This window comes from Erpetoichthys calabaricus, chromosome 13 (assembly GCF_900747795.2).
Source record: "Erpetoichthys calabaricus chromosome 13, fErpCal1.3, whole genome shotgun sequence".
Taxonomy (NCBI): Eukaryota; Metazoa; Chordata; class Cladistia; order Polypteriformes; family Polypteridae; genus Erpetoichthys; species Erpetoichthys calabaricus.
In genome coordinates this window covers 10,694,964-10,719,375 of record NC_041406.2, presented here as the reverse complement: position 1 = coordinate 10,719,375, position 24,412 = coordinate 10,694,964, and the positions used below count along the sequence as shown (strand labels likewise).

The 24,412-nt window shown below is 46.6% G+C and overlaps 1 protein-coding gene across 1 annotated transcript in view; it reads left to right on the top strand.

Annotated features, from left to right (window-relative positions):
* The window catches only part of cobl (cordon-bleu WH2 repeat protein), a 333,465-nt gene that overhangs the window by 293,306 nt on the left and 15,747 nt on the right, over nucleotides 1-24,412 (top strand). The window contains exons 16-18 of the mRNA XM_051936126.1: nucleotides 4,277-4,396; nucleotides 15,537-15,704; nucleotides 19,803-20,015. Coding sequence (XP_051792086.1) covers nucleotides 4,277-4,396; nucleotides 15,537-15,704; nucleotides 19,803-20,015 — 501 coding nt within the window. The remainder of the gene's footprint in view (nucleotides 1-4,276; nucleotides 4,397-15,536; nucleotides 15,705-19,802; nucleotides 20,016-24,412) is intronic.

The following is a 24,412-nucleotide window of genomic DNA, read 5'->3' as shown; positions in this document are numbered from 1 at the left end:
ACCTGTGGTAAATTCAGTTGACTGGACATGATTTGGAAAGGCATACACCTGTCTATATAAGGTCCCACAGTTGACAGTTCATGTCAGAGCACAAACCAAGCATGAAGTCAAAGGAATTGTCTGTAGACCTCCAAGACAGGATTGTCTCCAGGCACAAATCTGGGGAAGGTTACAGAAAAATTTCTGCTGCTTTGAAGGTCCCAATGAGCACAGTGGCTTCCATCATCCATAAGTGGAAGAAGTTCAAAACCACCAGGACTCTTCCTAGAGCTGGCCGGCCATCTAAACTGAGCGATCGGGGGAGAAGGGCCTTAGTCAGGGAGGTGACCAAGAACCCGATGGTCACTCTGTCAGAGCTCCAGAGGTCCTCTGTGGAGAGAGGAGAACCTTCCAGAAGGACAACCATCTCTGCAGCAATCCACCAATCAGGCCTGTATGGTAGAGTGGCCAGACGGAAGCCACTCCTTAGTAAAAGGCACATGGCAGCCTGCCCGGAGTTTGCCAAAAGGCACCTGAAGGACTCTCTGACCATGAGAAAGAAAATTCTCTGGTCTGATGAGACAAAGATTGAACTCTTTGGTGTGAATACCAGGTGTCACATTTGGAGGAAACCAGGCACCGCCCATCACCAGGCCAATAACATCCCTAGAGTGAAGCATGGTGGTGGCAGCATCATGCTGTGGGGATATTTTTCAGCGGCAGGGACTGGAAGACTAGTCAGGATAAAGGGAAAGATGACTGCAGCAATGTACAGAGACATCCTGGATGAAAACCTGCTCCAGAGCGCTCTTGACCTCAGACTGGGGCGACGGTTCATCTTTCAGCAGGACAGCGACCCTAAGCACACAGCCAAGATATCAAAGGAGTGGCTTCAGGACAACTCTGTGAATGTCCTTGAGTGGCCCAGCCAGAGCCCAGACTTGAATCCGATTGAACATCTCTGGAGAGATCTTTAAATGGCTGTGCACCGACGCTTCCCATCCAACCTGATGGAGCTTGAGAGGTGCTGCAAAGAGGAATGGGCAAAACTGGCCAAGGATAGGTGTGCCAAGCTTGTGGCATCATATTCAACAAGACTTGAGGCTGGAATTGCTGCCAAAGGAGCATCGACAAAGTATTGAGCAAAGGCTGTGAATACTTATGTACATGGGATTTCTCAGTTTTTTTATTTTTAATAAATTTGCAAAAACCTCAAGTAAACTTTTTTCACGTTGTCATTATGGGGTGTTGTGTGTAGAATTCTGAGGAAAAAAATGAATTTAATCCATTTTGGAATAAGGCTGTAACAGAACAAAATGTGGAAAAAGTGATGTGCTGTGAATACTTTACGGATGCACTGTAAGTATATGTGTGTGTATATACTGTATATATATATAGCAGAAAAAAACAATGGAAATAAATGGCTTACGTAGAACTTTTAAAAGAGAAGATGTTTCACTGGTCTTGAAGCTCAGCACAGTAAGTGTCAGTTTAGGACTTGGGCTAAACTTTTTAAAAATGATCTGATGGAGATGCCGTATATGTGGTAAAACTCCATCCATCCATTTTACTCAGTTTGGATCTGCAAGGAGCCCATCCCAGATGCTCAGGGGGCACAGCAAGGCCTCTACCTGGATGGGATAGATCCATTGCAGGTCACTCCCCTCATACTGGGCCAGCATAAAGTCACCAGTCCATCTAACTTGAAAGATGTGGGTGGAATGTCAGAGGACATGCAGATTCTTCACAGACAGGAGCTCATTGACTGGTGGTGCCAACCAGTAGACCAATGTTTGGAGAACGTCTCTGATCAATGCTCTTCGTAATTCCAGTTGTTAATTGATGAAAATGGAACAAGAGAAAGTTTAAACGTAAATGAAATATCAGGAAGGCATAAATGTGCAGCTTCAGTGTACATGACAGTGCAGGTCAGCCTCATGAGGAAGGGTTCAAGTCTCAACAAGCAGCTTTGTGTAAAAGGGTAAAGGGGCCTGAGGCAAAAACAAGCCGCCTGCTCGCTGGCTCTCGTCCCAGAAGACGAGTTTAATGGCGAACTTCATTCTTGGGCTGTGATGTCACACTTAGTCCTTGTGCGCCTCAGTCAACGCTGAGCAGTTTCAATTAAAAAAATGCCAAGAGTTTTATTGGATTCTGCAGTGGGTTCAGAGAGTCTTCACACTCCTTCTCTTTCTGCACCCTTTATCGTGTTGGGTGTTTCTTTTGAAATGCATACATATGCCCATCTCAGTAACCCATAATGACAAAGTGAAACCATCAAACACCCCATTGACACAAGTATTGAGACCCTTTACTGAGGACTTCTTTGAAGAACAGCCATTCTAGCACTGGAGTCTTCTTGAGTTTGATGCGACAAGCTTCACACACCTGGATTGGGGGATTTTCTGCCATTGTTCTCTGCAGGTCCTCTCAAATTCTGTCAGGTTGGATGGAGACTGTGGATGGACAGCTCTGTTGTCAGGTCTCTCCAGAGAATTTCACTTTGGTTCAAGTCTGGGCTCCGTCATCTGATGCACTTGGGTCCCAATCCAGGTGGATTGTTGTGTGGTGAGTGCAGCACCATGCTATCAGTGCATGATCCTCACACACACCCACCCCCGCCCCCATCTCTCTCTGGGCTCTGGCTGGGCCACTCAAGAACATTCACAGAGTTGTCCCTAATATTTCCCTGTGTTGGGACAACTCATCTCAGTAACCCATAATGACAAAGTGAAACCATGAAACACCCCATTGACACAAGTATTGAGACCGTTTACTCAGTAACTTAGCTGAAGAACCTCTAGCATTCATTCCAGCACTGGACTTTCCTTTTTTTCTGAGATCATAAGCTTTATCCACCTGGTGAATTTCTGCCGTTCTTCTCTGCAGATCCTCTCAAGCCCTGTCAGGTTGGATGGACCTTTGAACCCAGTCCGTGGTCCAAAGCACTCAGAGCAGGTTTTCATTGAAGGGTATCCCTGTACAGCGGTGGCCAAAAGTGTTGAGAATGACCCAAGTGTTTGTTTTCACAAAGTTGGCTGCTTCAGTGTTTTTAGATCTTTGTGTCAGATGTTTCTGTGGCGTACTGAAGTAGAGTTTACAAGCAGTTCAGAAGTTTCAAAGGCTTTTATTGACAATTAAGTTTATGCAAAGAGTCCATATTTGCAGCGTTGGCCCTTCTTTCTTTATCAAGACCTCCGCAGTTCGCCCTGGCATGCTGTCCATCAACTTCTGGGCCAAATCCTGACTGATGGCAGCCCGTTCTTGCATAATCAGAATTGGTGGGTTTTTGTTTGCACACCCGCCTCTTGAGAAGTGACCACAAGTTCTCAATGGGATTAAGGTCTGGGGAGCTTCCTGTCCATGAACCCCAAATGTTGATGTTTTGTTCCCTGAGCCACTTAGTTCTCATTTTTGCCTTATGGCCCGGTGCTCCATCATGTGGGTCACCAAACTGTTCTTGGATGGGTGGGAGAAGTTGCTCTCAGAGGATGTTTTGGTCTGACTGTCCAGGAGCTTACTGATGCCCTGATGCAGGTCTGGGAGGAGTCCCACCAGGACACCATCTCATCGCCGTCTCATCAGGAGAAGGCTCAGGCACTTGGGGGGCCATACACACTACTGAGTCACATTAGGAGTTGCTGTGATGGAATTCACACAGATTGGATCAGCCTGGGACTTCAGTTTCTGTCTTTTGATTTTCGGTATGATGTTGAATGAGCCCCCAGTGGGTTGGTGATTTTGGTTTCCATTGACCGTTGGCACATCATTTTGTTCTCAATGAATTCCACAGTATTACTCAGTACAGATTTTCCACTTGAATATTTCATTCTTTGAGATCTGATGTGTGATTTAAACGTTCTCTTCATTTGTTTATGCAGTGTACAGAAACAGCGAAGGATCTGGAGACTTTCTGAAGGTGCTGGATGCCCACCAGTATCCTGGCCTGGGCCCTTTCTCTGCACACTTTGCATGTTCTCCCCGTGTCTTTGTGGCTCTTTCTCCCAAAGAACCTGCACTTGTTTTTGTCTGGCAACCTTACATTGGCCCCGCAGGAGTGAGCGTGGGTGTATCTCGTGAGGGTTTCACCCATGTGGTAGGTTCTCGCTATGTGCTCAGCGCCGCCATGGAGAAGCACTTGGTTGTCCCTGCAGCCCTGAATGGATGGATGGGTTTTCGTATCTGAATCTTGGGACACTTTTCCCTGGCTGGACGCTATTATATAAACGTTCTGTCTCATTTGATTTTTTTTTTGTAATTTTTGTGGAAACCTTAAGACGTCTTAAATTTCTGTTTCTAGACACCTGACCCAATTAAGAGTGCTGACCACCAGAAGCCTTCCATTGTTGAAGCAGAAGATCAAAGATCCCAGCTGCTGGCAGCCATTCGGGCTCAGAATGGAATATCGGGATTAAGAAAGGTAAGTGCGGAGTGGACCGGTTGGAATTTGATTTGAAATTTAAAATCTCATTTTGTGCATAATTATTTTTGTTTTATTATAATGTATTCCTTTCGACAGGCTCACTGACTTATCTGTGCATCTCCATTTTTGAAACTCACTTTTTCCAGTGCAGGGTCACAGAGGCTTGGAGGGTCATTTCCTTATTGTCCATCCTTTGCTCAAAATAGGGATTCCCAACAAGCTAGAAAGTTTCAGTTTGACCTGATATAGAGTCGTGTTATAAAAGTAAGTGCACCCCATGGACATTACTGACTCATTCATCATATCTGAGCAGGCAGCCAGTAGATCTTCATGCCAACAGGGCCTACAGATAAAGGTGATGAGTTTGAACAAATGACACATCACACTGACACGGTGTGTTCAGTCTCGTCATCTAGATTAACAGCCGTGCAGATTTGTCACATGGAAAAAGGAAGTCCACCCCTCCGATTATCACCACCTTCAAATCCATCAATTTAGAATCGGGCGTGCTAGATGAGGTGCCAGTGATCAGACCCCCCCTTAATGAGTCTGCAGGTGGACCTGACCATCGAGGGTCTGCTGTTCTCTTTGCTATTGATGTGTGTGTGGTGTCATCATGCCAAGAACACAAAGCTCCCTAAGGCCCTCAGAGAAGGGGCTGTGGAGGCCACGGAGTCTTTCAAGCGATTTAAAAAGATCATTAAACTATTTGAAGCTAGTCATTCCAGCTTAAGGAAAAATGGTCTACAAGTGGCATAAATTTCCAACAGCTGATTATTTGACTGGCCCAGCAAATTCAGTCCAAGAGCTGACTGTTTGATACTAAAAAAATGTCTCCCAAGAACCCCTAAATTTCATTGAGGGATCTTCAGGTGACTCTATCTAAAGACGGTGTCCATGTGCATAGATAGATAGATAGATAGATAGATAGATAGATAGATAGATAGATGTGACGGGCACTATATAATAGATAGATAGATAGATAGATAGATAGATAGATAGATAGATAGATAGATAGATAGATAGATAGATAGATAGATAGATAGATAGATAGATAGATAGATGTGACGGGCACTATATAATAGATAGATGTGACGAGCACTGTATAATAGATAGATAGATAGATAGACAGATGTGACGGGCACTGTATAATAGATAGATAGATAGATAGATAGATAGATAGATAGATAGATAGATAGATAAATGTGATGGGCACTATATAATAGATAGATGGATAGATAAATGTGATGGGCACTATATAATAGATAGATGGATAGATAAATGTGATGGGCACTATATAATAGATAGATAGATAGATAGATAGATGTGACGGGCACTATATAATAGATAGATAGATAGATAGATGTGACGGGCACTATATAATAGATAGATAGATAGATAGATGTGACGGGCACTGTATAATAGATAGATAGATAGATGTGACGGGCACTGTATAATAGATAGATAGATAGATGTGACGGGCACTATATAATAGATAGATAGATAGATGTGACGGGCACTGTATAATAGATAGATAGATAGATAGATGTGATGGGTACTATATAATAGATAGATAGATAGATAGATGTGACGGGCACTGTATAATAGATAGATAGATAGATAGATGTGATGGGTACTATATAATAGATAGATAGATAGATAGATGTGACGGGCACTATATGATAGATAGATAGAAAGGTAGATAGATAGATTCACATCCATAAATAAATGACTAATAAATTAATAAATAAATGAATGAAAAATAGATACTTTAGATAGATGTGAAAGGCACTAAAAGAAAGAAAGAAAGAGAAAGAAAGAAAGAAAGAAAAGGTTTTATTGTCCCCAGGAGGAAAATGTGGTCCAAAATGTCACCAAGTTGATGTCAGAGACTGGTGGGCAGTTATGCAAACTGTCTACACAAAGTCATTTCTGCTAAAAGGGGCATTTCCAGCTTCTGAGGTGAAGGGTGGTCTTACATTTTCGTCCAGTAGACCATCACATCTACTGATATTCCTGTTTAATGAATAATTGAAATCACAAACCGTCCGTGTGTTTTTATTCCAGTATATCCCTTTTGCCTGCAGGCGCTGTTTGCATGAGGGTCTGCGGTTTACCTCTTCAAATATGTTGAAAAACGTCGTCCATTTCTATAAGGTGGATTTTTTTCACATGACTGTGGGTTCAAATCCCGGGTCCAGGGTTTTGTTTTTTTTTTTTTTTTTTTATTTCCGGTCAGTACACCACTTTTCTTTGGACTCAACATTGGCAACAATATGAGTGAGATTGGATGTGTGCATGACTGGCACCCCTACCAGTCTGTGCCTGGTGCTTCTGCAGCTCCAGCAGCTGCTCTGCTGGCTCTGTACCAGTCCGTGGTGGTAAAGCGTTAGCTGTGTCTGAAGACAAAGTTGATGGTTTCCTGGTCAATCTACACCCATGTCTTTACTGATGGTCATTGAGCCTCTGGGATTATTGTGAGTGATGGAAAAGACCAGGAGACGACATCCCCTCCAGAACTGGGCACCTCTGCATTGGCTGATTATAAGTGTATGTTGGCATGTATTTTGTCAATGGCTGTCTTTGAGAACCAATCAGAATATCTAAAGAATACCCACAAAGAGAACATGCAGACTCCACACAGATAATAATAATAATAATTCATTACATAGCAACCTGGCCAGGATTTGAACCCTGCCTCATGGAATTGTCAGGTAGAAGTGCTGATTGCTAAGCCCCCACAAATCTTTAGTATTACATAATGCTTATAAAAGGTTCCCCACATGGAGTTTGCATGTTGTCCCCATCTCCGCAGTGTGGGTTTCCTCCGGGTGATCAGCTGTCCAAAGACATGCAGGTTAGGTGGACTGGTAATATTAAACTGGCCCTAATGTGTGGTTGTTGTTCTTGTGTGTGTCTCTGTGTGTTTGCCCAGCGTTGGACTGGCGCCCTGTGCAGGGTTTGTGGCAGCCTTGCACCCTACATTAGCTGGGATGTGCTCCAGCAGACCCCTGCAAACCCTGATCAAGACTAAATTGGTTAGCGAATGACATGACGTATACAAGGTAACCACAGAACTAGCATCCCGTCCAGGACTGGACACCTGTACTCTGGTGAACTGTGACTGTGTGTGGGCCATTACTGTCACTTGGAAGGGGTGGGGGGGGGCAGTGAGAATAAACACAAGGAGAACAAGCCAACTCCACCCAGACACTGACTGGACCAAGAGGAACCCAGGGACGTGGAGGGGTCCTTCTGCAGCATTAGCCGCTGTGCCAGCACGGTCCTTTGAGTACATTCCAGTAAAATAAGAACGTTTACCAGCTTTACATAAAAAAATGGGTTGTGCCTTTGCATCGCTTCAGTTGGGTTGACTGGCAGCCAAAATTCAAACTGTTATCACAGATCAAACAAACTCGGGAATATTCCACCCAAGGAAAACAAAAACGGCAAAGTCAGCTCGTCCTTTTCCTGTTCAGACAGGAGCTCTTCAAGTGGCGGCTAACATCTTTAGGTTGCGTCCCGTAGGCTGGTGGCACAGCGGGGTGGGGGGTTAGCTTAGGGCACAGCTCCAGAGTCCTGGATTCAAATCCCAGCTTGGCCATTATCTGCATGAGGTCTGCATGTTCTGCCCGTGTTGGTGCCCGGGTAAGTTTGAGATTCACTGGCAGCTCTTCGTAGGCTCTGTCTGTATTAATAAATGGCATACCCTGTGACACACTGGCAGTCACCCATGTTTGGCTGCTACCTAGCAGGCTTTGGTCTCCACGACCCTGAACTGAACTAAGCAGGTCGGATAAAAGACGACGGGATGGATGTTTGTGCAGTGAAACGTGAGCACATCTCGGAAGGCGCAGTGTCTTGTGTGGCAGGCACCATAAACAAGTCTCGCCATGAGATGAGATTTTTACCCCAGCTTTAAAACACCAAGGTCATTACGGAGTTGTGATTCCAGCAATTCACTCCGAGCGATGTGGGAACGGCATGATAAGCCGGTATGAGGCAGTCGTGCATGGCATGTTGTTGGCGGTGGGCCACCTTTGAGCCCCCCATCACCACGCTGCACTTGAACTGCACAGTGGGGGGGGGGGGGGGGGGGGGGGGGGGAAGCACTCAGTGGGCTAAGATGTCTTCTTATTTACAGCACCTATAAAAAGTATTCACCCCGTGGAAGTTTTCACATTTTATTGTTATACGGTCGCCCCCCCCAATCCCCCCATGCGTTATCTGCAGGGGGATTAATTCCAGGATCTCACTAGAAACACAAATCCCTTAAATGAAATGAGCTAAATACAGTGCTGTGTAAAAGTCTGGGCACCCCTGATGTAAATCACGGTGTCAATTTAAAGCTTGCTAAGCTTTTGAAGCAGCCACTTCATTTTAATTTTTTATATTTTATGGAAAGAGCAACATTTCATCCATCCATCCATTATCCAACCTGCTATATCCTAACTACAGGGTCACGGGGGTCTGCTGGAGCCAATCCCAGCCAACACAGGGTGCAAAGCAGGAACAAATCCTGGGCATGGCGCCAGCCCACCGCAGGACACACACACACACACCAAGCACACACTAGGGACAATTTAGGATCGCCAACGCACCCAACCTGCATGTCTTTGGACTGTGAGAGGAAACCCACGCAGACCTGGGGAGAACATGCAAACTCCATGCAGGGAGGACCTGGGAATGCGAACCCAGACTGGTCTTCTAACTGCAAGGCAGCAGCACTACCCACTGCGCCACCCAAAGGAATAATCCCATCAATATTTAGTATTGCAGAAATAGCCTGTAGACGCCTCGCTCCTATCGCCACTGACGAGTCCCTGAATTCTGGCTCGTGGTATTCTTCCATACAAAATGCCTCCAGTTCAGTCTGGTTTGATGGGGTCCGAGCGTGGACAGCCTGCTTCAAATCAATCCCTACATGTTCAATGATGTTCAGGTCTGGGGAGTGGGATGGCCATTCTAGAACTTTGCACTTGAAGGTCTGTGCATCGGAGCTGGGGGGTCCTCTACAGCTCATCTTCAACCTGAGCCTGGAACAGGGCAGAGTCCCGAGGCTTTGGAAAACATCTTGTATCACCATAGTCCCAAAGGTATCACGTCCTAGTGAGCTGAATGACTTTCGGCCTGTTGCTCTGACATCACATGTGATGAAGACCATGGAGAGGCTGCTGCTTCACCACCTTAGGCCACAGGTTCAACATGTCCTTGACCCTCTGCAGTTTGCATATCAGGAGAAGGTGGGAGCGGAGGATGCCATCATCTATACGCTACACCGATCCCTCTCCCACTTGGACAGAGGCAGTGGTGCTGTAAGAATTATGTTTCTGGACTTCTCTAGCGCCTTCAACACAATCCAACCTCTGCTCCTTAGGGACAAGCTGACAGAGATGGGAGTAGATTCATACCTGGTGGCATGGATCGTGGACTATCTTACAAACAGACCTCAGTATGTGCGTCTCGGGAACTGCAGGTCTGACATTGTGGTCAGCAGCACAGGAGCGCCACAAGGGGACTGTACTTTCTCTGGTCCTGTTCAGCCTATATACATCGGACTTCCAATACAACTCGGAGTCCTGCCATGTGCAAAAGTTCGCTGATGACACTGCTATCGTGGGCTGCATCAGGAATGGGCAGGAGGAGTATAGGGACCTAATCAATGACTTTGTTAAATGGTGCAACTCAAACCACCTACACCTGAACACCAGCAAAACCAAAGAGCTGGTGGTGGATTTTAGGAGGACCAGGCCCCTCATAGACCCCGTGATCATCAAAGGTGACTGTGTGCAGATGGTGCAGACCTATAAATATCTGGGAGTGCAGCTGGATGATAAATTAGACTGGACTGCCAATACTGATGATCTGTGTAAGAAAGGACAGAGCCGACTATACTTCCTTAGAAGGCTGGCGTCCTTCAACATCTGCAATAAGATGCTGCAGATGTTCTATCAGATGGTTGTGGCGAGTGCCCTCTTCTACGCGGTGGTGTGCTGGGGAGGCAGCATAAAAAAGAAAGACGCCTCACGCCTGGACAAACTGGTGAGGAAGGCAGGCTCTATTGTTGGCATGGAGCTGGACAGCTTGACATCTGTGGCAGAGCGACAGGCGCTGAGCAGACTCCTATCAATCATGGAGAATCCACTGCATCCACTAAACAGGATCATCTCCATACAGAGGAGCAGCTTCAGCGACAGACTGCTGTCACCGTCCTGCTCCACTGACAGACTGAGGAGATCGTTCGTCCCCCAAACTATGCGACTCTTTAATTCCACCCGGGGGGTAAACGTTAACATTTAACATTATACAAAGTTATTGTCTGTTTTTCACCTGCATTATTATCATTCTTTAATTTAATATTATTTATTGTATCAGTATGCTGCTGCTGGAGAATGTGAATTTCCCATTCGGATTAATAAAGTATCTATCTATCTATCTATCTTCTTGGTAGATTGTGAACGGTGCTTTGGATTCATTGTCGTTCTGAAACATCCAACTTTGTGATTTGACTCTTGAACATTCTTGTCAAGAATCTGCTGATACTGGGAGAACTTCACGTGGCCCTCCACTTTAACCAGGTTTCCAGTACCCGTGCTAGCCCCTTAACATGATGGACCCTCCACCAAATGTTACAGTAGGCAGCAAGTTCTTCTCCTGGAATGCTGGGTGTTTTTTGTTCTCCATGCCATTCTCCTCTGGTTGTGACCCAAAAACTTGACCTTAGTCTCATCTGTTATGACAATGACGCTATACCAGTGCTTAACCCAACCCAGACAGACATATGAGGCACACTTATAAAACAAATAAATGTTTCTATTTTTCTTTTCACCTTCCCCGTTCCCACAGGTACAACACAGTCCAAGGACTAAGTACACACAATCCCAATGCTTTCTTCTTCTTCCCTTTCTTTCTCCTCCACTCCTCTCTGGCAAGCTTTGTCTCCCGACTCCGGAGTGGTGGCAGCTGGCTCCTTTTATAGCCCACCCAGAAGTGCTCCAGGTGTTTGATGACCTGCATCCGGCACAGGAACCATTGCAGTGCCCCCAGGTGGCACCCCCAGATACCAACATGGTCGTAGAGAACTCCATCTCCCATGAAGCCCTGCAGGAATCCAAGGCACCACGGCCACCCAGGGGGGCTGCCATCTAGCATCCCGGGGGAAGTACTGATCAGTCCATGCCTCTTCCCTTGGACCATATACAGAAGAGGCATCCCGGCCGTCCACCACACTGTCCACAGGATTTTTTTTCCCCAAAATGTTTCTGGCTTGTCCCGATGCGCTTTTGCTGTACGTCATGCGGTGAGGACTCAGAAATGGCTTTTTGTACATCACCCAGTGTAAAGTGTGCTGGACTGTGGCACAACGTCCAATGACACCATCAGCAGCCAGATATCCTTGTAGCTCTCTGGAGGTGCTCTGTGCTTTGTCTGTGACCACTCTAACCTGCCTTCAGCTGCGCCTTTCAGATATTTTTCTTGGCCTATGTGAAAGAATGAGTCTCGGCACACTGGAAAGGTTTGGAACGGCCACCCGTATATTGTCCATGGCTACAGGGGGTTTTTAAGTAAGCACTGATGTGCATAGATTGAGCTCCTGACTGAACTGGTGATGGAGAAGATGGCGGTTTTAAAGGGTGAGACTGGAAAGTTATGTCATCTTAGCATTTTGAGCTACATTATTTGTATGAAAATGTGCTATATAAATAAATGTTGTTGTTGTTATTGTTGTTAGGCCGGAAACTGGAAGTGACATCCTTCTTGTTGCCGGAACTCAAAATGACGTCCTTCTTGGTGCCGGAACTGGAAGCGACGTTGTAGTTAAATCAGGCGGGTTTTCCCATATTTGGCCTGCAGAGATAACAAAATAAGGTTTTAGCGCACCCCGTCACCCCCTGGCCTGGTGGGTAATTACCTCCATTTGGTCCATTCAGCCCCCTCCTAGTCGCATGCATGTCACATCTAACACATCTTGCCTTCCATTTCCTAACGACATTTCTGACTGTGGAGACAGACGGTCCAAACCTTTGTGAGAATTTTTCGTACCCTTCTCTTTTCACATTAAAACTGATTAAGTCAGTGTTTGTGTTGCAATTGCTTAGTATGTTTTCCTTAATTTTTCACTTAAGCTGGCACTTAACTCTTCAATCTGCCTCAAGAACGATTTAAGAGGTAAAGGGAGTGACAGCAAAGGTGGTAGGGAATAAGAATGGTGCCCATACACATGTGCCACACTGCTGCCCTGCTGGCCACTGCTGAGAGTTGATTCTACAATAAAAATAAAAAGAGGAATAAAAATCATCACCCCAAAAGCAGACAGTAGAGGTCACATAGTATATGTGTACCAAATTTCAGGACAATTGGTCAAACGGTTTGCGAGCTACAGGTGATTTAAAATCCTGGACGGACAAACGGACAGAAACGGTAGCATATTATAGAAGAAGACTAGCTGTGTAAGCCCGAGCTCCTAGAAACTATTGAACTCGTCAAAAATTAAAGTTGAAATGCTGAGTCGGTGGTTTTGTTTCGCGGACGTGCTCTCCCCCCTCGTCTATCAGCGACAAGGCAAGTTTCTCTCTCCTCGGCAGTTTCATTTTGTCGATGTGCTCACCTCAGTTGTCTATCAGCAGCTAAGCGAGTTTGTCCTTCGTCAGCAGTTTCACTTTGGCGATGGAGTCGCTTTCTTTCAGCTTCATGCTGTAGTCTTGCACTTCTTTCTTCTTCCGACTCGTTAACTTGGGGCCGCCTTGCCCTTTCTTTGAGCTTCATGCTGTAGCCTCGCACTTCCGGGCCAGACAGACTTCCATGCGTAGATGTTTTTAGATAGATAGATAGATAGATAGATAGATAGATAGATAGATAGATAGATAGATAGATAGATAGATAGATAGATAGATAGATAGATAGATACTTTATTAATCCCAAGGGGAAATTCCCATACTCCAGCAGCAGCATACTGATAAGGAACAATATTAAATTAAAGAGTGATAACAATGCAGGTATACAGACAGTCAATAACTTTGTATAATTTTAAAGTTTACCGTCCCAGGTGGAATTGAAGAGTCGCATAGTTTAGTGGAGGAACGATCTCCTCAGTCTGTCAGTGGAGCAGGACGGTGACAGCAGTCTGTCACTGAAGCTGCTCCTCTGTCTGGAGATGATCCTGTTCAGTGGATGCAGTGGATTCTCCATGATTGATAGAAGTCTGCTCAGCGCCCGTCGCTCTGCCACAGATGTCAAACTGTCCAGCTCCGGGCCTACAATAGAGCCTGCCTTCCTCACCAGTTTGTCCAGGTGTGAGGCGTCCCTCTTCTTTATTCTGCCTCCCCAGCACACCACCGCATAGAAGAGGGCGCTCGCCACAACCATCTGATAGAACATCTGCAGCATCTTATTGCAGATGTTGAAGGACGCCAGTCTTCTAAGGAAGTATAGTCGTATAAGATGTTGAGTCGTCACTCTGCTCTTTGGTGTCACTGTGTGTCCCACACTATGGACCAGAGAAGGCAAAGGTGGTCTGAGGAGATCAGAAAGAAAATGACAGGCAGGCATGTGAAAGGCAAAGGCTAGAAGACCCCCTCCAAGCAGCTTGATGTTCCTGTGACAACAGTTGGAAATTTAATAAAGGTCCACGGTGCTGAGTCCAAGGAGGTTGGCTACAGGGGACCTTCAATTTCTTCATAATATTTGCCAGTTACATGTCCCGGGTTACACCACCTGATGTTAATAAACAGTGCAAGTCCCCCCACCTTTGCTTTTGCCACATCGTTTAGCATCCATGTCGGCTCTTACGGTTGTGGACTCCAGGTTGTCCACGCTCGCATCAGTAATGCTGTCAGTTTGCCGTGTCTCCATCAGACACAACAAACTGCACTCCCTATAGGCCCAGTAGTTTTTAATTAGTGCTGCTAGCTCAGCCATCTTGTTGACCAGCGAGTTTACATTTCCCATTATGTCCGATCGAATTGATGGTTTCTATTTCCTGCATCCTCCGATACCTGCACCTCAGTTCTTCTGGAATGATCTGCGCTCCACCAGGACGTCTCTTCATTCAGAGTGTGAGCAGCGCTTCCTTCGTGTAAATTAATTTCCTGCCGGTCACTTATGTTGTAAAATGATCCACATGCATAGAGTACTGAAACTAAAGCACGGCACACGTACAGTTGTACACAATCAATTTACACTCTATTTACGCTGTAAGAAAAGAAGAAAAAGACAGAAAGATAACGTAAAGCAGACGCCACTACTGGTTGGGCTGCCACTCGCATCAGCACATACATACCCACGTACCTCCAGAACGCCACTCCACTAAGGAGCCAATCAAACTGGACATATCTGACGACGTTTAGTGGCGTTTGCATCATGTGTCAGTCAGGTTACGTGACACTAGCCAGTCATTTGCGCTTTTCTCAACATAATCACTCCAGGCCTGGTGCTTCATTCTCATAAAATATCCTTGCACTGTGATTAAGATTGGGGTTGTGGGAGGAGTAATGACAACTTTCAGGAGGGCGTGTCTCGTAGTGGGTGTGTCCTGTGGTGGGCTGTGAGCCACAGCCAGAGCCTTCTTGGGGTTTTTGCTTTGTAAATCATGTGACATAAACATGGAATCCGATTGGCTCTTGAGCAGAGCTCCTGAGGTCTACAGCTAGACCCGTCTCACGTGATCAGTCATGTGTTCAGGAAACAGCAAGGGGCAGGCTTCCTGTGCCATGCAGTGGAAACGCACTGATGTTCCTGATGTGATGCTTCAGGTGCAAAATATTAATAAATAAATAATAATAAATTAATTATTAGTTAATGTTGTTATTAATTAATAATAAATAAATAATCAATTTTAAAAATGCACTGCGCTCCTTGGCTGTGACGTTGAACTGAATTGATTTTACTGGTGTGGCAGAATTCCTGCTTGAATGTGCCCTACAATCCACTTTCGAGACCACCGCTGCGTAGATCTCTTAGCGCTCCTCCTCTCATTTCTGTGAACGGTGTGCCCGGTGTTCTCGTTTTGGTCAGTGTCTCTTCTAAAGCCCATTTGCACCAGGGTACTACTTGGGTACAGTCCAAGTATGTCACCAAGTTGTGACATAAGAATGGAAAATTCATTTTACTATTTTTTTTTCTTTTGTTCTCCCAACAGATCGCTTCAACAGCATCTACAGAAATAAGCCATGTGAAGAATTTAGAAAATGTCCAGAATGCTACAAATGGTCATTCCCCTTCTTCCCCACCAGCGGAATTTTCACATTCCAAAGAAAAACAGGTTGACGGCATTGATGCGGACGCTGGTTCAAATTATCTTAAAAAGGTATGGGCCAAAATGTGACTTGGGGATGGGGGGTGGTGTTTGGAATGGGCTCCGAGGAGATATGAATTCTACGATATCGATCACAAGTAGTGGAAGCATGGTGGCACAGTGGTCCAGCTCCATCAGCTTGGGTTCAAATTCCAGCTTGTGCACTGTCCATGTGGCATTGGCACATTCTGCCCATGTCTTTGCAGGTTTTTCTCAGTGCCTCCATTTTTCTCCCACAGCCCTGAGTCATCTGTCACACTGGTGTCTTCAGATTGGCTCAGTACAAGGAAGTCTGCCAGTTGAAGACTTTGCATTGACCCTTAATGGGTATGTCAAGTGCAGGACTGGTACTGCTAGGTTCATTTGCAACACTAAATCAGTCTGATGTGAGTGACTGTGCCAGATCATGGCCTGGTGTTGTTAACTGAAGACTCTGATTTGCCTGGGTATGGCAGAATTTTCCAGGTGATTGACTGGCACCATTAGGTTAATTGGAAACTGTGAATTAACCTGGAATCAGTGTGTCAGGTGATGGACTGGCATTGCCATATTAATTGTCTAAACATCATGAGTGTGCCAGGTACTGTTAATAAATGACTATTAATTTGCCTTATAGGAGTGAAAGTCCCAGATGATCACCTGGCACTTTCAGGTTAACTGGTGACTATTGATCAGCTCAACACAAGTAACTGTGCCAGGTGACATACTTGCCACTTTTGGATTCTGTGCCAGGTAATGGCTTGCCATTGACTCAAAATTGGCCCAGCATGAGAGAGCCCATTGGCCCATGACCTGGTACAGTCAAGCTATTTAGAGAGTTGAAATTGGCCCATAGGGAGTGTGCCAGGTAGTGAGTGGTCTGGTATCACTAATTGGTGACTGTTAATGGTATGAGTGAATTTTCCAGGTGTTTGACTGGCACTCCAAATTGGCCTGATATTATGGAGTGTGCCAGGAGATGGACTGGTACCTTTAGGTTGATATCCATAAACTATGGTTAAGATTAGTGTTGTGGGAGGAGTAATGATAATTACTGGGTGGGCGTGTATTTAGAGTGGGTGTGTCATTAGTGTCATGTGGCCTGGAATGAATATGTGAGCCAAGTGCTGGACTGGCACTTTTATTGGGTTCATTTGTAACACTAAATCAGCCTGGCATGAGTGAGAGTGCCAGGTCATGGCCTGGTGCCTTTCATTGAAGGCTGGGTATTTAAGAGTCTGCTTAGGGGATGGGCTGGCACCACACCATCAAGTTAGGTGGTGACTCAGAACTGGCCCAGTATGAGTGAGCTCATTGACCCATGACATGGCATGATCAGGTAAACTGAAGACTTGAAACTGGTCCATAGTGAGTGTGCCAGGTACTGGACTGGTAGCTCTAATTAATAACTCTTAATGGTATGAGTGAATTTGAAGGTGTTTGGCTGGCACTCTAAATGGGCCATATATGAGAGAGTGTGCTAGGTGATGGACTGATACCATTAAGTTAATATCCTTAAAGTATGGGTGAGATTAGGGTTGTGGGAGGAGTAATGACAAGTATCAGATGGGCGTGCCATGAAGTGGGTGTGTCTTGTAGTGGGTGTGTCTTAATGGTATCAGTACATTTTCCAGGTGATTGGCTGAGGGACTGGTACCATTAAATGAATTAGTGACTCTAAATTGGCCTGGTATACAGTGCATCCGGTAAGTATTCCCAGCGCATCACTTTTTCCACATTTTGTTATGTTACAGCCTTATTCCAAAATGGATTAAATTCATTTTTTTCCTCAGAATTCTACACACAACACCCCATAATGACAACGTGAAAAAAGTTTACTTGAGATTTTTGCAAATTTATTAAAAATAAAAAAATTGAGAAAGCACATGTACATAAGTATTCACAGCCTTTGCCATGAAGCTCCAAATTGAGCTCAGGTGCATCCTGTTTCCCCTGATCATCCTTGAGATGTTTCTGCAGCTTCATTGGAGTCCACCTGTGGTCAATTCAGTTGACTGGACATGATTTGGAAAGGCACACACCTGTCTATATAAGGTCCCACAGTTGATAGTTCACATCAGAGCACAAACCAAGCATGAAGTCAAAGGAATTGTCTATAGACCTCCGAGACAGGATTGTCTTGAGGCACAAATCTGGGGAAGGTTACAGAAACATTTCTGCTGCTTTGAAGGTCCTGATGAGCACAGTGGCCTCCATCATCCGTAAGTGGAAGAAGTTCAAAACCACCAGGACTCTTCCTAGAGCTGGCAGGCCATCTAAACTGAGCGATCGGAGGAGTAGGGCCTTAGTCAGGGACGTGACCAAGAACCCGATGGTCACTCTGTCAAAGGTCCTCTGTAGAGAGAGGAGAACCTTCCAGAAGGACAACCATCTCTGCAGCAATCCACCAATCAGGCCTGTATGGTAGAGTGGCCAGACGGAAGCCACTCCTTAGTAAAAGGCACATGGCAGCCCGCCTGGAGTTTGCCAAAAGGCACCTGATGGACTCTCAGACCATGAGAAAGAAAATGGTCTGATGAGACAAAGATTGAACTCTTTGGTGTGAATGCCAGGCGTCACGTTTGGAGGAAACCTGGCACCACCCCTACAGTGAAGCATGGTGGTGGCAGCATCATGCTGTGGGGATGTTTTTCAGTGGCAGGGACTGGGAGACTAGTCAGGATAAAGGGAAAGACGACTGCAGCAATGTACAGAGACATCCTGGATGAAAACCTGCTCCAGAGCGCTCTTGACCTCAGACTGGGGCGACGGTTCATCTTTCAGCAGGACAACGACCCTAAGCACACAGCCAAGATATCAAAGGAGTGGCTTCAGGACAACTCTGTGAATGTCCTTGAGTGGCCCAGCCAGAGCCCAGACTTGAATCTGATTGAACATCTCTGGAGAGATCTTAAAATGGCTGTGCACCGACGCTTCCCATCCAACCTGATGGAGCTTGAGAGGTGCTGCAAAGAGGAATGGGCGAAACTGGCCAAGGATAGGTGTGCCAAGCTTGTGGCATCATATTCAACAAGACTTGAGGCTGGAATTGCTGCCAACGGTGCATCGACAAAGTATTGAGCAAAGGCTGGGAATACTTATGTACATGGGATTTCTCAGTTTTTTTATTTTTAATAAATTTGCAAAAACCTCAAGTACACTTTTTTCACGTTGTCATTATGGGGTGTTGTGTGTAGAATTCTGAGGAAAAAAATGAATTTAATCCATTTTGGAATAAGGCTGTAACATAACAAAATGTGGAAAAAGTGATGCGCTGTGAATACTTTCCGGATGCACTGTAAGTATGCCAGTTGATGGACTGGCACTAATAGGTTCATTTGAACCACTGAATCGTCTTGGTATGAGCGAGTGTGCCAGATCATGGCCTGGTGCTGTTAAATGAAGACTCTAAATTGATGAACTGGCATTCTGTCCAGGGCGGCTCCCTGCTTTGAATCTGATGAGGCCTCGATTGGCTTCACTTCCTCCTGTCCCTTATCTGCTCTGATATGTATGAAATGGATGATGGGGCACCATAACCGCCCTATGGATGAAACGGCAAATAAATCAGACACGTATCCAGTTGTCTCTCATGTTGCTGAGTGGAGGATTTTGGCATTTTGTTTAAATTGTGCGGGCACAGAACCAGATAGACAGTGTATTGAGTGTCCAAGCTGGCAAGTCCTGGGTTCAAATCCTAGCCTGCTCACTTTCTCTGTGGCTTTTGCCTGACCTCCCTGTGTCTGTGTGTATTCTTCTCCCCGTTTTCTAGTTTTTCCTCCCACATCCCAACATTTTTGGGATAATTAATTTGCTGTTGTGAAACTCCCCATCACATAGGTACTGTAAGTGTGCCAGTGGAACCCTGTGTTAGACTAGCACCCCTTTTCAGGGTTGGCTCCAGTCCTGTGTAATTTGGATTAAGTGGATTTTAAGATGAATGCATGGACTTTTTTAAGCAAACTAAATGTAATCATTTCAAAATTTCATTAAAACGTCAGCTCGAGCATCAGCTGGAACTGCTCGGCGTGAGACACCAGTGCCTTGTAATTGCGTAATTGTTACAGTAGAAATTTGATAGATGAATGGATGGACGGATGGAACTTATTATTTTTATTCTTTGTTTTCCAGATGACTTCAGATTCTCTTCAAGAGCACTCGCCACTCGCTACTGAAGGTGACTTTCCGGCCGCATCGTGTCCACCGCCTCCACCTCCTCTCCCAAACCAACACAGTAAACTGAGTCAACCGCGTTTGCCATCTTCAGCCTGTGCCAACAGTGGAGCAAGGGAAGCATTAATGGAAGCCATCCGAACAGGCACCGGGGCAGCACAATTAAAGAAGGTACTGGCGTCACTGTGATTTGTGCCACATCTTATACAGGTCACAATAGTGAGGAGAGCTGTGACGGAAAGCGCCCTTCATGATGAGCGCATCGTTCCATGATAAAGGGGCAATACTCATATGCATTGTCTGTCCCAATTTCAAAAACCCAGGCAGCCAGAATCTGACGTGACAATAAAGACGAGAACCAACTCTGAATGGGCAACCATTACACGCAAAAGGGGCCACATTTAGAGCCACCAGTTAATCTTTGGGGTGTGGGAGTAAATCTGAGCAACTTTAACCACAGGAAGACTGTGCACATTTGGCAGAGTGGATGGGCTGGGGATTGAACCCCCACTAGATCCGTGGAAGGGTTAAGAAGTGACATTAACCACTATGCCACCATCCAGTATTGGCATGCATGCCTTCACAAACTCGCTTAATTGTGGCAGCATTGGTGTGCAAGGAAGGAAACAGGGTGCCGGGGCACAGTCATGCGCATGCCCACATAGTGCCAATTTGAAAACCCAGCCGTTTTTACATGTACATTTTATATGTATGTGCTTAGCGGACGCCTTTATCGTAAGTGACTTACAAAAAAGGACATCATAATCGAGTAGGCCTCGGTCTTGGGGGGCCTGTTTGGGAGCAAAGGGATACGGTCACAGAATTGATGGCCACAAGGGAACAAAATGCAGGCGAGTTACACTCCCTTAGTGACAAGAACCTGTGGAAGCCATCAGCAGTTAGAGAGAAATTCATGAAACAAGACAGTCGCTTCTTAAACTCATTGAGATAGACAGCAGTTTGGACGGAGGTGGGCAGCTTGTTCCACCAAGCTAGGAGCTACACATTTAAACGAGTCAGGGTTGGCATTGGATGCCACGCAGGGTTGGCCTCAGCAGACCAGAGTGGAGTGTAGGACCACATGAGTGTCCCCACGTATACCTCGGCAGTGACATTCATGTCTCTGCTGACTCTTCCTATGAAGTCAGTAGACGGATTGGGAGAGCTTGGGAGGGGGTCACTGGAAAGGGTTGTGTGGCACTCCTGATATATGTGCAGAAGGATGAAGGTCCAAGACTTTAGAGTCCTGGTGCTTCCTATTTTATGAGACATGGACGCTATCCAGTGACCTGAGACGAAGACTGGACTCCTGTGTCTCTTCAGAGCATCCTTGGGTCCCACTGGTTTGACTTTGTGTTGCTCACGGAGTCCCGATTGAGGCACATGACCTGCATTGTGAGGGAGCGTCAGTTACGGCACTACAGCCATGTGGCGCGATTACCCAAGGGCGATCCTCATTGTTGAGGACCTGAGCAGCTGGACTAGGCCAAGGGGACGCCCACATACCCCTGTTGAGCCTTTAGATGAAGGTAGTATATAAATATCGTACTGGGTGTATATGTAATTCTTTAGTTACACACTTAACATTTTTTATATTATTGTTTTGTAATGTTACGTGAAAATTCCGCCCTGACCAAAACACCGCCTGAGGGCTTCGCCTCGTTGGATGCGACGGTATTTTTTAACACGTGAATCATGACACACTAATTGCAAAAATTAACACGTTAACTTTCCCAGGCCTAATACTACATTACCGTTCACTGTTAATAGCCGGGGTTTGAGTCATTTTGGGACTCTTTGTGCTTAGGACCTCTTAAGTTCATAATAAGGAGTTGAGCTACATATTCTCTCAGGTACGCCCTGATCTTGCAGATGTTGTATTGAGTGAATCTGCAATACCAAGTGTGAGGAGTGTCCTTAACTTCTGGGAGTTGTTCAGATATTTAATGTCGATATTTGGAATCACTGATTATTTTGGGGCCATTTTGACCATTATTTGGGGTCACGCATATTCCTCATCTTTCAGATTGTCTGTTGTTAGGGCACACCTAGTAGTCCTTTAAGGCGATGACCTGAATTTCGCTCTGAGGTCTTTCAGGACAATGCTTCTCTGTTTGAGCTGCAGATAAATGTCTTTTTGAATTGCGCTACAGAAACTTCTTTGTGTATGTTGTACAAAGTTGACAAGAAAAATGAAAAGGAGTTGGGATGACAATGCAAACCTGTATATTATTAGGGCAAAATTTAAGGCAGCTGACCGGAACTGTGGCCGTAAGGTGGTCGGTGCCTGTCGTGGCGGCAATCCCCGAACCCGTTGGTGGACACCGGCGGTGAGGGATGCCGTCAAGCTGAAGAAGGAGTCCTACGGGACCCTTTTGTCCTGTGGGACTCCAGAGGCGGCTAACAGGTAGCAGCAGGCCAAGCGGGAATGCGGCTTCGGTGGTTGCTGAGGCAAAAACTCAGGCGTGGGAGGAGTTTGGGGAGGCCATGGAGAACGACTTTCGGACGGCTTCGAGGAGATTCTGGTCCACCGTCCGGCATCTCAGGAGGAGGAAGCAATGCAGTGTCAACACTGGGATGGTTCACTGCTGACCTCGACTCGGGACCTTGTGGGTCGGTGGGGGGAGTACTTCGAAGACCTCCTCAATCCCACTAACATGCCTTCCAATGAGGAAGCAGAGCCTGGGGACTCGGAAGTGGGCTCCCCCATCTCTGGGACTGAGGTCACCAAGGTGGTCAAAAAACTCTTTGGTGGCAGGGCCCCAGGGGTGGATGAGATACGCCCAGAGTTCCTCAAGGCTCTGGATGTTGTAGGACTGTCTTGGTTGACACGCCTCTGCAACATCGCATGGACATCGGGGACAGTGCCTCTGGATTGGCAGACTGGGGTGGTGGTCCCCCTCTTTAAGAAGGGGGACCGGAGGGTGTGTTCCAACTACAGAGGGAGCACACTCCTCAGCCTCCCTGGAAAAGTCTGTTCGGGGGTCCTGGAGAGAAGGGTCCGTCGGATAGTCGAACCTCAGATTCAGGAGGAACAGTGTGGTTTTTGTCCTGGTCGCAGAACAGTGGACCAGCTCTACACCCTTAGCAGGGTCCTGGAGGGTGCATGGGAGTTCGCCCAACCAGTCTACATGTGTTTTGTGGACTTGGAAAAGGCGTTCGACCGTGTCCCTCGGGGAATCCTGTGGGGGTGCTCCGGGAGTATGGGGTACCAGACCCCCTGATAAAGGCTGTTCGGTCCCTGTACAACTGGTGTCAGAGCTTGGTCCGCATTGCCAGCAATAAGTTGAACCCGTTTCCAGTGAGAGTTGGACTCCGCTAGGGCTGCCCTTTGTCACCGATTCTGTTCATAACTGGATTCTGGACAGAATTTCTAGGCGCAGCCAGGGTGTTGAGGGGGTCCGGTTTGGTGGGCTCAGGATTGGGTCACTGCTTTTTGCAGATGATGTTGTCCTGTTTGCTTCATCAGGCCGTGATCTTCAGCTCTCTCTGGATCGGTTCGTAGCCGAGTGTGAAGCGGCTGGGATGGGAATCAGCACCTCCAAATCCGAGACCATGGTCCTCAGCCGGAAAAGGGTGGAGTGCCCTCTCAGGGTTGGGAGCGAGATCCTGCCTCAAGTGGAGGAGTTCAAGTATCTCGGGGTCTTGTTCACGAGTGAGGGAAGAATGGAGCGTGAGATCGACAGGCGGATCGGTGCGGCGTCCGCAGTGATGAGGGCTCTGCATCGGTCTGTCGTGGTGAAAAAGGAGCTGAGCCGTAAGGCGAATCTCTCAATTTACCAGTCGATCTATGTTCCTACCCTCACCTATGGTCATGAGCTATGGGTAGTGACCAAAAGAACGAGATCGTGAATACAAGCGGCTGAAATGAGTTTCCTCCGCAGGGTGTCTGGGCTTTCCCTTAAAGATAGGGTGAGAAGCTCAGTCATCCGGGAGGATCTCAGAGTAGAGCCGCTGCTCCTCCGCATCGAGAGGAGTCCGATGAGGTGGCTCGGGCATCTGATCAGGATGCCTCCTGGACGCCTCCCTGGTGAGGTGTTCCAGGCACGTCTAACCGGGAGGAGGCCCCGGGGAAGACCCAGTACACGCTGGAAGGACTGTGTCTCCCGGCTGGCCTGGGAACGCCTCGGGATTCTCCCGGAAGAGCTAGAAGAAGTGGCGGGGAGAGGGAAGTCTGGGCATCTCTGCTCAAGCTTCTGCCCCCGCGACCCGACCTCGATTAAGCGGAAGAGGATGGATGGAAGGATGGATGGATGGATGGATGGATGGATGGATGGATGGATGGATGGATGGAAAATTTAAGGCTTTTCAGCAAAAAAAAATTATGTCCCCGGGACACGAGTCTCAGACCAGACTTGAAAAGATGATGTCACTTCCTGTTAAGTACTGGCCAGACCGGAAGGGGCGGGTCCAGGGGGCTGAACACAGGAAGTGATGTCAGAGTTGGGCTATCAATCATATTCGGTCTGTAGAGGTAGAAAGAGAAGAGGCGCCATCTTGTCGATCAGCATTGAATTACCACCACCACAGCCCCAAGGTGCACGTGTGTGACGGTGTTAAATCTATGG